This window comes from Danio rerio, chromosome 10 (genome assembly GCF_052040795.2).
Source record: "Danio rerio strain M-AB ecotype USA chromosome 10, GRCz13ab, whole genome shotgun sequence".
In the NCBI taxonomy this organism is placed as follows: Eukaryota; Metazoa; Chordata; class Actinopteri; order Cypriniformes; family Danionidae; genus Danio; species Danio rerio.
The window spans coordinates 38237501-38252405 of NC_141030.1; the positions used below are offsets into that span (position 1 = coordinate 38237501).

Here is a 14905-nt window from a genome sequence, read left to right on the forward strand (position 1 = left end):
ATCTTATTGCAATTTTTCTAACTGCCTTTTGCAGTTAATTTTTAATTTTTAATTGCAGTTTAATTTTTTTTGCTATTTGATTTTATAAGTTTAAGCTTAAGCTCATTAATTATGTGTACAGTACTGTGCGAAAGTCCTAAGCACTTTACCAGCTTTGTTGGCCTAAAACTTTTCTACAATATATAATCAATCAGTCTCTATATTAAAAACATGCACAGATTGAACTGTTTTGTTCTAATTGTCCTGAAACAATATTCAGTGTAATATCAGGCTTATTTTTACTGCAGACTGCAGCTCTGCACAAGACTTGGCCAGTGGAGAAATTAAAATGGTCGTGCCGAACTGAGTCTGGTTCTCTCAAGGTTTTTTCTTCTTCACTCTCCTATTGGTGAAGTTTTTTTTCCTTCTTCGCTGTCGCCACTGGCTTGCATGGTTCTGGATCTGTAAAGCTACGCATCGATTCATTTGCTCTTCAGTGTTTGGACTGTCAGTAATGATTTCAAACCACACTGAACTGAGCTAAACTGAACTGAACTTAAACACTAAAAACTGAACCACCCTGATCCAGTTACTATATGACCATTTATGTGAAGCTGCTTTGACACAATCTACATTGTAAAAGCGCTATACAAATAAAGCTGAATTGAATTGAATTTTAGCCCTTCCCAGAGATCTTCTTTAGGTTTAAGGCTGATTTGTACATCTGCGTCAAGCGCATGCGTATGGTCCAGCGCAGCCTTCGCGCAGTCGCATTCACCTCACCGTGGCTGATGCACACCTCTCAAAATATGTAACTGCATGTCGTGACGACACATAGCGCAAAGTCTGTGATTGGTCAGCTTGCTAGTAGTGATGGGGATGGGTGTCCCAGAGAGTAACGAGCCGGTTAGAGCGAGTGTTTAACAACTGTGGATTTCCGAGCTCAGTATGGAAACTTTCATTTTGCATTTACTTTATGATTAACGTTGTTGTATGTCCGCCAGTTCCTTCCTATGAATGAGTGAGTTTTAGCTACTTGTACATTAAGGTAGCATTTAGAAAAAACTAAATAACCACAAAGAAATAATTAGAAATAAACACCTACTGCCAGCTAGCATTTCGTAAGTGTTTTTGCAGAGCAACACAAACAGCACACAGAAGTATAAATGCACAACAAGGTGCAAGGCATGTGCCATGGGTCACGCCGATCACTCAACACAGAAGCTTAAATCAGCCTTAAGAGTGTCATAACTTTCTTATTCTGTTCAGGTGATCTCATACAGCCTTTATAAAATACAGGTCTGGACACTGTGGAGGCCATTTCATGACTGTCTGCATTTCATCAGCTGTTTTCATTCTCTAAATAGGATTTCACTGCAATAAGTGGATCATTATCATGCTGAACATGAAAACTATTACCACTGAAGTCCTTTCCAGCAAGAACGGCATAATGGATTAAAACCTATCTGTACTTTTCAGCATTCACAATTCCATCAATTCAGACAATATTGCTAACAACACTGGTAGAAATGCAGCTCAAACCAGGACAAACAGCCTCTCTCCAACATTGCCTTTCACATGTCTTAAACAATTAACCAAAGTAATGCAAACCCTAACCTAACCGAACAAACCATACATCAACTTAAACGGGTGGCCAACCCTGTTGCTGGAGAGCCACGTTCCTGCAGATTTCAGTTGCAACCCATATCAAACACACCTGCCTGTAATTATCACGTGGTGTTCAGGTCCTAATTAATTGGTTCAGGTGTATTTGATATGGGTACTAGCAACTGAAATCTGCAGGAAGGTGGCTCTCTAGGAACAGGGTTGGCCACCCCTGAACTAAAAGATCATTTATTCAGCCTGTATAAATCTTAATTCGGAAAAAAAAAGTACTCTTATGACTAGTTTTGTGGTACAATGTCACATATATCCATTACACCATCAGTAAAACAACAGATTTAATGTTGGCCTGAAACTTTTGCACAATACTGTTTATACACATATATATTTATAAACTGTAGATATAAATATGCATTTACATTGCCGCCTTTTCTCATTAGCTAATCCAGATGTTACAGCATTTATGATACTGAAAAATTAAACCTTAATACTAACTGTTTATGACTTTACCAGTGTTTTACCTTGAAACTGGTTATTCTGACAGCACTATTGTTGATAATAAACGCTCCAGCAGAAAGATAATCATTGGCTTGCTGCCCCAAGTGACATCATCCTCATGAGTCTGCAAATCCGCACAGTGATAATGCTGAGTCATGCTGTTCTCCTCTTTCCCAGATCTCCTAGTGGACATGCTGGGGGTTTTGGCCAGCTATAGCATCACAGTGAAGGAGCTGAAGCTGTTGTTCAGCATGCTGAGGGGCGACGCAGGCGTCTGGGTGAGTTTTCCTGCAGCGCAGACTCTTGCTGTTTCTCACACCAATTGGAGGGAAAGTTAATGTGATGGTTTACACAACAGTGAAAATTACCTCACCATTTACTTTACTTACCTATTTGAGTTTCTAACTTCTGTTGAACACAAAAGAAGTATTTTAGAAAAACGCTTTAAAAATACCAATCAGAAAAACTGAAAGAAAAAAAATAAACATTCAGAATTCGCAGTGATGGAAAAGTTGGCGTTGGAGAAAATGCCTTGATAAAGAGCACGGCCCAAATATTTTCATACTAGCACTGAATCAAGCTACTTTGAATGTAAATCTATTTTCTTGAAGCTCATAAAAATCTAATACCCGCGAATCATTATCCACTTCCCTTAAGAGAGCAAAGCCCGTCAATGATCTCCTGTCCTCCACATCTGTTTGGGGTTGCCCGTCTATCGATTTATCCGCTCTGCCGTGGTTAAAGCTGATGGACAGGCAATTGATTGTCTGAAGTGCTGGTTGTTCTGTTGGTGGATTTTTTTCCCCATTGATATAGGTTACTATTCATTCATTTATGTTTGGCTCTCACGCACAAATTTGTTTGCTTGATTAAACTGTAATTTCTGTTCTGCTTGTTACAGAGTTGAACTTTTTTTATTTAACACTGGCGTCAAATAAATCAACAGCAGGGGAAATAAGTATTGAACACATCATGTTTTATTCTGGGAATAATATTTCTAAAGGAGCTGTTGACATGGAATTGAACCAGATTTTGGCAAAAACCCAAAAAATACAAAATTATACAAAAATATAACAGATCTGAAAAATGAGTATTGTTTAATAACAATGAAATGACACAAGGAGAAATAACTGAACTACTGAAATGTGTTAAATACTAAGGCTTTTTTTAATGACGCAGCTTAAAGACGCATCTCATATGGAGAATGAAGTCGCACGAATTGCTCAGGCACGAGTTTTTTTACAGACTTCAACAGAGTGTAAAAACCTTGATGGTTCTGTGGATCTCATCTATCAAATCTTTAGTTTGTATTTCCTATTGGATTCAGATCAGGCGACTGGCTAAGCCATTCTACAGCTTGATTTTCTTTTTCTGAAAGCATTTCAGAGTTTTCTTGGCTGTGATTTGGATCATTGTCTTGCTTAAATGTCCACCCTGGGTTCATATTCATCATCCTGATAATGTAGATGTTGAACTGAAGCAGTGAATATTTCTTTACACTGACGAACGGCGGAGGGTTGCTGAAGAACTGAGCAATTTCAGCTGCTGTCTGGGCTTTCCCTGCCTTTCTACACCTCCCTTTCTTCATGTGTTTAATACTTTTTCCCTGCGCCATTTTATTTTACTACACACATAACTTGTAAACTAATTAGGTTTGTTTTCTTTGCATATATGAATTTCTTTGGTTGTTGGTTGGTTGGAAATATGTTTTTTGAGAAAAACGGTGTTTTCAATACTGATTTTCCCCGCTGTATCTTTACAAAGTTAATACACAACTTAAAAAAACTTAAGACAAGACAATTAAAAACAAAAACAATTAAAAAAAACTTAAGACAATTGCACAAGTTTGAATACTGACTACCTCAACCCCTTACATTCCTTAAATGTTACAGATCATCAAAAAATAAAAATGAAACGTTCCCAATGCCATTAAATGATGATGTGATTTAAAATAACAATGGTTTTGTCCTAACTCTTCCCTGTCTTCATGTGTTCTGTTTCTATAGCCAAGACACGCTATTAAGCTGCTGTCAGTGCTGAATCAGATGCCTCAGCGTCATGGTCCTGACACCTTCTTCAACTTCCCAGGACGCAGTGCGGCGGTAAGATTCACACACACACGTCTTTTACAATAAAGCTTTTGCAGAATAATTTTAAACATGTTAGCTGGAAACTATCCTTATATAACAATGCTGTATGTGGGGGGAAAAAAAAAAAAAAAAAAAAAATATATATATATATATATATATATATATATATATATATATATATATATATATATATATATATATATATATTAAATATTAAATATTAATATATATTATATTAAATATTCATTATTTAATAGATATTGAATTATTCATGAAGCATTTACAAGTTGCACATTTCTGCCTGTAGTTTTTTTTTTTTTTTGCCGCCTGAGTTAATGAAGTTAATGAATTATTAGCCCTCTTTAATTATGAGCCTGCCTTGCTTGTGTCATCATATTGAAAAAGACTTGAGGCTGTAATTGCTGCCAAAGGTGCATCAACAAAGTATTGAGCAGCTGTAAAAACTGATGTGCATGTGATTTTTTAGGTTTTTTATTTTTAATAAATTTGCAACAATTTAAAAAAATATTTTTTCACATTGTCATTTTTGGTTACTGTGTGTAGAATGTATAGGAAATAAATTAATTTAATATGTTTCAGAATAAGACTGTAACAAAAAATGTGGAAAAAGTAAAGCGCTATCAATACTTTCCGGATGCACTGTATATGAAAAAACTGAGAGGAGGGCAAATCATTTTGACTTCAACTGTATGTCAGAATAATTGAAAATATTGTGTGATAGACAACACTGTGGCACAAATGCGGTTATAATTAAACCCAGAATAATAAATACACTTTTACTGAGGTCAAATTTGTACTAAATGCTCAGTTAATTACACATCAGCTAGTTCTCCAAATGCTGTTTTCATTGTTCTCGTGACCATGCAAATGCACATTTGCTAATTTCTTTGTGTTTTGCCCCTCTGGCAGGCCATCGCTTTGCCGCCTATTGCTAAGTGGCCTTATCAGAATGGATTCACTCTCAACACTTGGTTCCGAATGGACCCACTCAATAATATCAATGTAGACAAGGACAAACCATACTTATACTGGTGAGTATGTGTATGAAACATTAATATATTGCAGATGTAATGGATTAAATGGTGAGTTCACTTGTAATGAGAATTTCCTGGTAATCTACACACCCTCAGGTCATTCAAGATGTAGGTGACTTTTTTTCTTCAGTAGAACATTAAAGATCATTTTTAGCTGAATCTGCAGTTTTTGGTGGTTCATATAAAGGCAGTGAATGGTGATAAGTTTTTTCAATTAAAAGCGGCATGTTGATTCAGCTTAAAACATACCTTTTAACCCTCCTGTTTTTCCCGGGATTCTCCCATATTTTACAGTTCTATCCCGCTATGATCCCGTAAAGGGATTTTCCCATATTTCTCCCGTATTTTCAGTCTTTCTTTGAAGGGTGGCAATAAACATTAGATCAATAAAAAATATAGAGCCGATCCTCCCTGTAAGGAACCCATACCACTGAACCACTAGGGCACGCCCCTTGCTCTTAAATGTGAGCCTGTTCTGTGCTTTCGTTTTATTTAGGCATGAAAACACTTTAAAATCAACATAAATACAACGCGATTATCCTTTACTTTAAAATACAGGTGTCATCGCCTCTTGTATACAATCCTCAAAACAGTCATATACCTGTAGCGGTGTGTGACTGTCAGACGCACTCCATATTTATAAGTAGGCACTGTTTTCCAAACGGTTCTGTGCACGCGATTTGAAGCTGAGCGAGAGTTTTGGGTCTGTGTTTGAACAGACATAGACACATAATTATTTATAATAGCATAAAGATGCTAATCTTGATGAGTTTTTTTTTTTTCAATCACAACTAATTTTGTCCTAAACAAGCTTAAAAATTAGGAAAGCAAAGCTTTCATTATTACATTAGATGTGTGCATTTTTAAAGTGACAATTTATTTAATGTAATCAAACGAAAAAATCCAAATAAATGAGATTCATTCGTTGCTCTTTGATCAGAATGTGTAAGTTTTACAGTGAAGAAAAAATGTATGAGATTTGATAGCTTGATTCTATTTGTTTATAATTGCTATTAATTTTAAAAAGCTGGACGGTTTGCTGTATGTAATGTATACTACTTATTTTTATTTTTGTAAATAATAATAATAATAAAACATCTTACTGACTGTTTAACTTTTTATTTACAATGAAACAGCTCCAAATGAACATATTTAGTAATTTGGGGATATTATTATTGTGGGCAAATCCCTTATTTTCACATCCCAATGTTGACAGGTATGCTTAAAGTCTACAAATCATTTTAAAAGCAACAGGTTTTCTCACTTACTTTAAGTAAAGTCAGCTAATTTTTTTTTAACTGCCAAAGCGGTATGAGTTTGAGAAATGTGGTTTAGACAATAAATGTCACTCCCACTCAAGGCATTGCACCAATATTTGAATAAACACCAGATACAATTGACCTCACTAAGACACACCCGAAAACCTCTACACACCAATCGAGGCGTAGCAACCGTATCTACATGCAGGAGGTCTAGGGAAGAAATGTCAGCATGGATCAAGCTGTGTGAGGGACCGTAAAAGCAGTACAATTCAGTCATTTTTCCATCTGTTTCAAGCTATGAATATTTGGATTACATGTCAACAGAACAAAACAGAGATATGATCACAAACTGAGCACTTGTGATCAATATGCTTCACCCGCAGCTGTTTTTCAGTCATTTATACCCCTCTTGTCCATGTCAGAGCTACAATTCACCGATGTTTTCATCTGTGTTTTGGACATTAGGTTATTGATGATGACGTAGGGTCTGCTTTTATATTTGGTGTTGGATTAATATTTGCATGAACTAAGCTGTTGAATGGTCAGCGTATGAGGCGGTTAGGCTGTAGCTTCAATTTTGATTCAATTATTGTCTAATCGATTGGATATTATGTCGTGAATATTTCCCTGTAATGCATACTGCAGTCCTTTTTTATCTGGCTTTCTCGGATATCTCACCTGTTTTATGTCTCTAGGAATGTCTAACACTGATTTATACATATTGTATTGACCAGCTTGACAGGTGTAGCAACAGTAACAAAGGAGGATGGGGCTTAGCAAAGTGTTAGATTGCAGCTTTATACAATTTTGTAACAAACAACATGAGGATGGATCAGCATTTTTGATTTCTGATCTGCAGTTTTTTTTTTTTGTATTTTTAGGTCCTTTTGTTTTTGTTATTCAATGCTACAGGTTTTCTCAATTATTTTAAGTCAACTAATCTTTTTTTACAGTGCAAGAACTGTTTGAGTTTGAAGGGCTTTTGCACCTGTAGGTCGATTGTTTTGTTCCGAAACGGGGATTAAAATAGTTACAATGTTGTGTTTTTTTTTTTGGTGCCATTCACTTTCTCATGCAACGTTTATAAACAGACCAAAATAGATAAAACAAGTCACATACTAGTAAACTCTCCTCACATTCGTCAGAGTTTTTTTTTCTTTCGGGATTACGCTCAGCTGTCATATGCCGTTATTTCAATATATGAGAATGAGAAATGAGATATTATAAGTGAAAAGGTGCACTGTAAATTTGAATGGTGACATCCACAGACGTGGTCATCACCAAATTCAAATCAAAGGTGGGAATTTCTCATAATTAGCTTCATTTTAATTGTCAAAGATTGTAAAATATTTATCGATTTTTATGTCAGAAGTCGAGTGAATCAAAAAAATAATGAGATAATATATATATAGTTGAAGTCAAAATGATAAGACCCCTTTGAATTATTATTTTTTTTAATATATTTTCCAAATGATGTTTAACAGAACAAGGTAATGTTCACAGTATGTCTGATAAAATTTTTTCTTTTGGAAAAAGTCTTATTTGTTTTATTTCGGCTAGAATAAAAACAGTTTTTAATTTTTTTATAAATCATTTTAAGGTCAAAATTATTAGTCCCTTTAAGCTATATATTTTTTGATAGTCTACAGAACAAACCATTGTTATACTGTACAATAACTTGCCTAATTACCCTAACTTGCCTAGTTAACCTAATTAACCTAGTTAAGTCTTTAAGTGTCACTTTAAGCTGTATAGAAGTGTCTTGAAAAATATCTAGTCAAATATTATTTACTGTCATCATGGCAAAGACAAAATAAATTTGTTATCAAAAATTAGTTATTAAAACGAATATGTTTAGAAATGTGTTGAAAAAAATTTCCTCTTCGTTAAACAGAAATTGGGGGGAAAAAATAAACAGGGGGGCTAATAATTCTGACTTCAACTGTATATTAATACAACTGTATATAATACTGTAGTTCAGTTAGACCGCATGGTTTTACTTTCGTATTCGACATAAAACACATTTTTGCCAGTAGGAATGATATCTCTACTCATCATTCTCTCTTCTTATAGCCATATATGTGGTTATTACATATCCATATACACTGTGATATAGCCTGGTTCGTTAGTTAGTTGGATCATATTGCTTTCTCACTACAATCAATCTGCTCTAGAGTTCTATTCAAATCAGCCAAGACCGCCTCATTCAGACTGTCTCGGACTGATTGTTTTGGCGTGGATCAGAGCGTGATTGAGGTGTTCACATATGCCCTAACCAACCGAGCTAAGGGGGCAAATGTGCCAGGTTCCGAAACAAACGTTTCATTGTGAAAGCACCTTGAGTAATGTGGTTTAGACAGTCTTACCATTTCAGACAATTTAAGAAAAGAGCTTTCTGCAATGCATATAATTAGAAAACGAAACCTATTTTTATCCTCAGATGAATACAAACGAATCATTACAAACCTCCAAAAGCAAAATCTCTTTCACTGCTGACCAGTCTTGAGTCATTAAATTGTAAATGGTGTTAGCGATCTCGAAACAGAAGCTCGGACCAACACCTGTGAGCCTGAAGCTTCTCATTGCAGAGGAAACACGGGAGATCTGTGCATATGAAGTATTATATTATCATTTCTGTTTGAAGTGGTAAGTGTCTCTACAGGGCTGGCCCACAAGAAGAGGCTGCTAATTTGGGAGCGATGAGTCCTGCCCTATTTTCCGGTTACCAAGAAAAGCCTGCCGTACCAGAGGGCAAACTAGATACATTCGCAAAATTCCTAAATGTCGTTTTAAAGAACCTCGGGTTGATTTTGGTTGCCGTGAATTGCACATGCCTCGCGGGGAAGCCCTGAGGAGTCTTGTTAGTTTTGACCTTTAGTTTAATGTCAGGACGGAGTTTAAGGGCCTGTATTCCACACTTCTGTAGCTTTGGTGTTTTTGTAGTCTGGTTTAAATGTTCATCAAGGTTTCTTGAAGAAAAGCAGCCACAATTCCCTTTATTGTTTGAAGGACGTCCAGGACTTGTGATGTATAGTTTTCATTATGCTCTGTGTAAAGAGCTCTAATACAGGGGTGATTTATTGTGTGGAAACCTCCATTCAGGCCCAGCAGAATGAGTTTGTTTGCGGGGTCTTTAATATAATTTTACATGACCGTTTTCCTGTAGCTCATTACACTAACAGTTGCAAGGTCACGAGTTTCCTGGAAAGACAAATTTTGTTATTTTATGTCTTTAATAAGCCAAATATATTGAATGAACTAATAAAATACATTTATTAAATACATGCACTTAACTGTAATATAACTGTAAATATTTATAAATGTGTATTGTGTGTGTGTGTGTGTGTGTGTGTGTGTGTGTGTGTGTGTGTGTGTGTGTGTGTGTGTGTGTGTGTGTGTGTGTGTGTGTGTGTGTGTGTGTGTGTGTGTGTGTGTGTGTGTGTGTGTGTGTGTGTGTGTGTGTGTGTGTGTGTGTGTGTGTGTGCAGTTAGGTCCATATATATTTGGACATTGACACAATTGTTTGCTCTGTACACCAACAAAACGATTTGTTGTTGTTTGTCTTGTATCAAACAAGATATCTTTAACTGCAGACCGTCAGCTTTAATTTGAGGGTATTTACATTCAAATCAGGTGAATGGTGTAGGAATTACAACAGTTTGCATATGTGCCTCCCACTTGTAAAGGGTCCAAAAGTAATTGGATAATTGTCTTCTAAGCTGTTCCATGACCAGGTGTGTGTACATACAGTATATGCATTTATTTATAAATGGTATACTCTATAATTAACTCATAATTATTTTGTGCATAAATTTTTGTAATATTTTTGTGTTCGGAATATATATTTTTTTATATTACAGCAAAATTATAAACATTGTAGTAACTTATTTTGTATTTGAATACGAATATTTTAAATTTGTAGTATAAAATGTTATGAATATTATATATTAAATATATATTTATTTGTATATATATATATATATATATTTTTTTATATATGTTTATTTGTTGTACATATATAGAATTATAAATAATATATTATATAATTAATTTTAAATTATTTATACTTTTATTGATGTGTGTCTTTGTATATGTGTGTGTGTGTGCGCTTAAACAAAGTATTCAAAATAATTTCTGTTCATATATAATGCGTGTATAATGTATGTGTGTTTCTAACATCAGCAGCTCACCCGAGGCCATAAAATTGAGTTTCTTGATGATCAAAGTAGCAGCAATGTTAAGATCAAGGGTTCATTTGAAATATCTGTAAGAGTGAATATTATATATCCCGCATGTTATTGTATTAGCGGCTGCACAATATTGAGCGGGGAGATGTTGAAGGTACAGATTAGCACTTCACAAGTCTGAAGGCCACTGACCTCAGTTAAATCAGCATGTAATCCGGTTTCCTGTAACTGTGGCGAGCTCAGCATAACGTTATGAAGGTGCAGAGCGAGAGAAACAGCACCGCTTTGAGGCCCGACTGATAGCCTGACACCTTATCAACCGCAGCCAGCGCTCCCAGCATCCACTGCTGCCAATGACTCCGGCAGCCATCTTTGCTTTCCCGCCAACAATAAAGCCTGACAGCTTCCCTCCATGTTTTCATCGAGTTTCACATCTGACTGTAGGAGTCTAATTTATTTAGTGGAGAGCGTGGTGGATTGAAGATCTTCTGTTGGACAGCTTAAATGATGAAATGGTTTAAGGCAGGGGACCTTGTTGGGAATACAGGGTTAGAGATATAATTGTATGAATATTTAATGATTTTAGTGACCAAAATGATCACGCTTTTGTTAAAATTACCTGAAAATGTTCACAAATACTTAAGGCGTTCCACCAATTTTCGAACAAACTTTTTGCAGTTTTGTAACAAACAACATAAGCATGGATCTGCAGTTTTGATTTGGTTAGTGTCGTTTATATTTCATGTTGTATTTTTATTTTATAGCTTTATTTGATTTTCTTTTTCAAGGTGAAAGTGCACTTGGAAAACTATTTATACATATATTTATGTTGTTTTTCCCCAGAATTGTGTAAAGAAGCTTTTTCAAAGACAAAAGGGTTATGCGATTTGACGGAAATATATAATTGTCATGTGCGGAGACGGATCTCGGACAATAAAAGTAAGGATCTAAGTGCGATTTAGTAAAAGCATTTTCTTGCAAGCAGGCAATGGTCAAACAGGGGCAAACAGGTACATACAGGGCATGCAAAACATAGTCGAAAACAGGTCAAAAACTAGGCAGCGGTCAGAATATAACAGAATAACAAAGCCAAGGGTCCGTTCTTTGTGCGGGGATTACTCAATTAGCTGGATTTGGTTATTGACGATTTAAGACGATCCAGGATTGTTTCGTTCTTCAAATTGAATCCAAGAGTTGTTGTCATAGCAACAGTTCTGGTAGCTCAAACCTGGTTTATTTTAGACCAGGTTTATTTCATATATGCAGGGGTTTTCAATCAAAGTGTTTCTGCAGACGGTTTTTATGAAGTATGATTATAAAAATTCAGATTAATAAATTTTTTACCATTAGAAGCTGATTGTATTCATCACAGTGGTGTTTAAATATATAAGTGATTTTTGCATATACTGTAGGTTCCCTTTAAATGAGAAGAATACGACATACAATAACTGTGTATAAATGGTGTATATATTTATTAACTGTCTATATTAATATGCATTTATACTTCAGCCTTTCGCTATTAGCTTATCATGATGTTGCAATATTTAGTTTTTAAAATCATGAAATTCAATCATGGTTTTAATTATAATGACAATTTGTTATGCTTTCAGAAAATTTACCATGGTCTACCTTGAAACTGGTAATCGTGACAACATTTTACAGTTTGGGTTTGTTTTGTGAAATAATTGAACTCAAGCTATTAGATTCTGAAAGTTGGTGTAAATGTTGTAAATAGCAAAAAAACTAACAATTGTTACACTTATTCCTCTTTTCTCTGTCTACTAGTTTTCGAACCAGTAAAGGCATTGGCTACTCAGCGCACTTTGTGGGGAACTGTTTAATCGTGACATCACTGAAGTCAAAGGGGAAAGGCTTTCAACACTGTGTAAAGTACGACTTCCAGCCTAGGAAGGTGAGTTCTAAAATAAAACTGTCACAATCAATACTTTTTATTTGGATTCATTTATCTATCACAGAATTTTAATGTGGGCTTGTGTAACTTTATTTAACTACTGAGAGATATAGATCAATTACATAATATTACTATTAGATTAGGTTTAGGAGGCTTAGGTTTAGGCTTAGATGCATACAACTATGCACAATTAATTGTAATTACTCTAGTAAGTGTACATGGGACATCTTAAATAAAGTGTTACTTTGTGCAGTTTAAAAATGTGTTAATTATACATTTTTATCTCATAATTCTGATGAACTCGGAGAAACTTGGTAATCAGGTAACCATGATGGTCACATAAATGTTCATATGTTATTAAATGTTATATATTATTTTACATTTGCATATTCATAACTTTTTATTTTATCTAAATACTATTAGACCTGATTAAAATCCAAAAGCACTGTTTATTTTATTTCTGTATTTGTTTTATTGCAAAGTTACAATAGAAACAAAATATGTGCAATGAAAAAAACATTTGTGACTTAGGAGCTCAAAAACAGTCATTGGTTTCAATTTTTAAAAATAAATATATATAAATATTTGGCCTAGATACAGCTATTTGAAAATCTAGGGTTCAGAAAATCAAAATACTGAGAAAATTGCCTCTAAAGTTGTCTAAATAAAATGCTTAGCAAATGTATATTACCAGGGTGTCCACGGGGTCTTTCAATGTATTCAAAAGTCTAAAATGCTATTTTGCAAGGTATTAAATTTTATGTTATTTTAGATTATGCAATAGATAGTTGTTTGCTAAAGTTTGCCTGAATTCAATTTGTGAATATCAGGATGCTGTGTATTTTATGAAATCAATAAAATCCTGCTAGATTTGACATCATGCTGCTTTGTTTATTGCAGTAACAGGCAACACCATTATTTCAGCAGTATTATAGGCGACAACCTGCTGCCTTAGCTAGATTTAATGGTAACACTTTACAATAAGGTTCATTAGTTAATGCATTTACTAACATGAACTAATCATGAACAACACTTGTACAGCATTTATAAATCATAATTGAACATTTACTAATGCATTATTAACATCCAAGTCCGTGCTTGTTAACATTAGTTAATGCACCGTGAGTTAACATTAACAATGAACAACTGTATTTTCGTTAACTAACGTTTACTAACATGAATAAATACTGTAGAAAATGTTTTGTTGATGGTTTGTTCATGTTAATAAATGCATTAATTAACATTAACTAATAAACCTTATTGTAAAGTGTGACCGATTTAATAAATGTTTATTCAGTATATGAATGATGTTTCAGTTTAGCATTAGTTTATACATTAATATTTAGTAAATATACTGTAAGTTAAAATCTTGCCAGTGTTTTCGGTTGAAAACTAAAGTGGTTTTAAGGTTTTAAAATGTATGGAAAGAGTCTTAATAAAAGGGTCTTAAAAGGTGTTGAATTTCACTCTCTGATTCCTATATTCTACATTCCCACACTCTCTGATTCCTATACTCTGATTACTAATTAAAACATTGAGTTTTGATATATTTATTGTATAATAAATATATTAATAAATATTGTAAAATTATATTTACTTAGCATTCTAATAAGTTTTGGCATAGGAAAAAAATGTATCATTTTGACCTACATTGTAGTTTTGGCTATCTGCAAAAATATATCTGACTGGTTTTGTGGTCAGACTCTCCTTTAGTCTGCTTAAACCACCTTTTTCTTTCAAACAAACAATACATTTAGCCTGTTTAAAGTTGCACTTTATAATATAAATTAGTACATTTAGTCCACTTAAATCTAAATGAGTTGGCTTAAACTCCGCCCTTTAATCATAATTAAAACATTTCTTCTGCTTGGCAAAGCTAAAGCATTCAGACCACTTAAACCTAGACCTGATTATAAAATATTTACTCTGCTTAAACCCTGCCCCCTTCCAAAAAAATACTGTCAGCTTAAACTCCACCCACTTTTTAAAATGTATCTATTAATTTACACAGGCACGTTATAAGACATTCCAAAAAAGTCTAAAAATGTGGGCTCACAAGGAATAAAGATAGTAAGGCCACATCTGATTGGTCAAATTTAGGGTGCTTTTACACCTGTGAAGCGATTCGGTTGTTCCGAAACAGGGATTAAAATAGTTACATTGTTGCTCTTTGTTCTTGGTGCGGTTCAATTTCACACTGCAAAGTTTCTAAACAGACCAAAAGAGCTAAAACAAGTCACGTGTGAGTAAACACTTCTCACATTGGTCAGAGTTTTACAGTTTATTTTGCGGAGTTCGC

At 34.5% G+C, this 14905-nt stretch overlaps 2 protein-coding genes across 51 annotated transcripts in view; one reads left to right on the top strand and one right to left on the bottom strand.

Annotated features, from left to right (window-relative positions):
• Positions 1–14905, bottom strand: part of LOC147842141 (uncharacterized) — a 1078568-nt gene that overhangs the window by 794655 nt on the left and 269008 nt on the right. The window lies entirely within an intron of this gene.
• Positions 1–14905, top strand: part of nbeaa (neurobeachin a) — a 320618-nt gene that overhangs the window by 146891 nt on the left and 158822 nt on the right. For all 50 annotated transcript variants that reach the window (XR_015500347.1, XR_015500348.1, XR_015500350.1 and 47 more), the window contains 4 exon segments: positions 2278–2378; positions 4107–4202; positions 5121–5242; positions 12480–12606. Coding sequence is in view for 46 of the 50 variants with exons in the window: in XM_087269435.1 (XP_087125561.1) it covers positions 2278–2378; positions 4107–4202; positions 5121–5242; positions 12480–12606 (446 nt within the window). In the remaining 4 variants the exon portion in view is untranslated.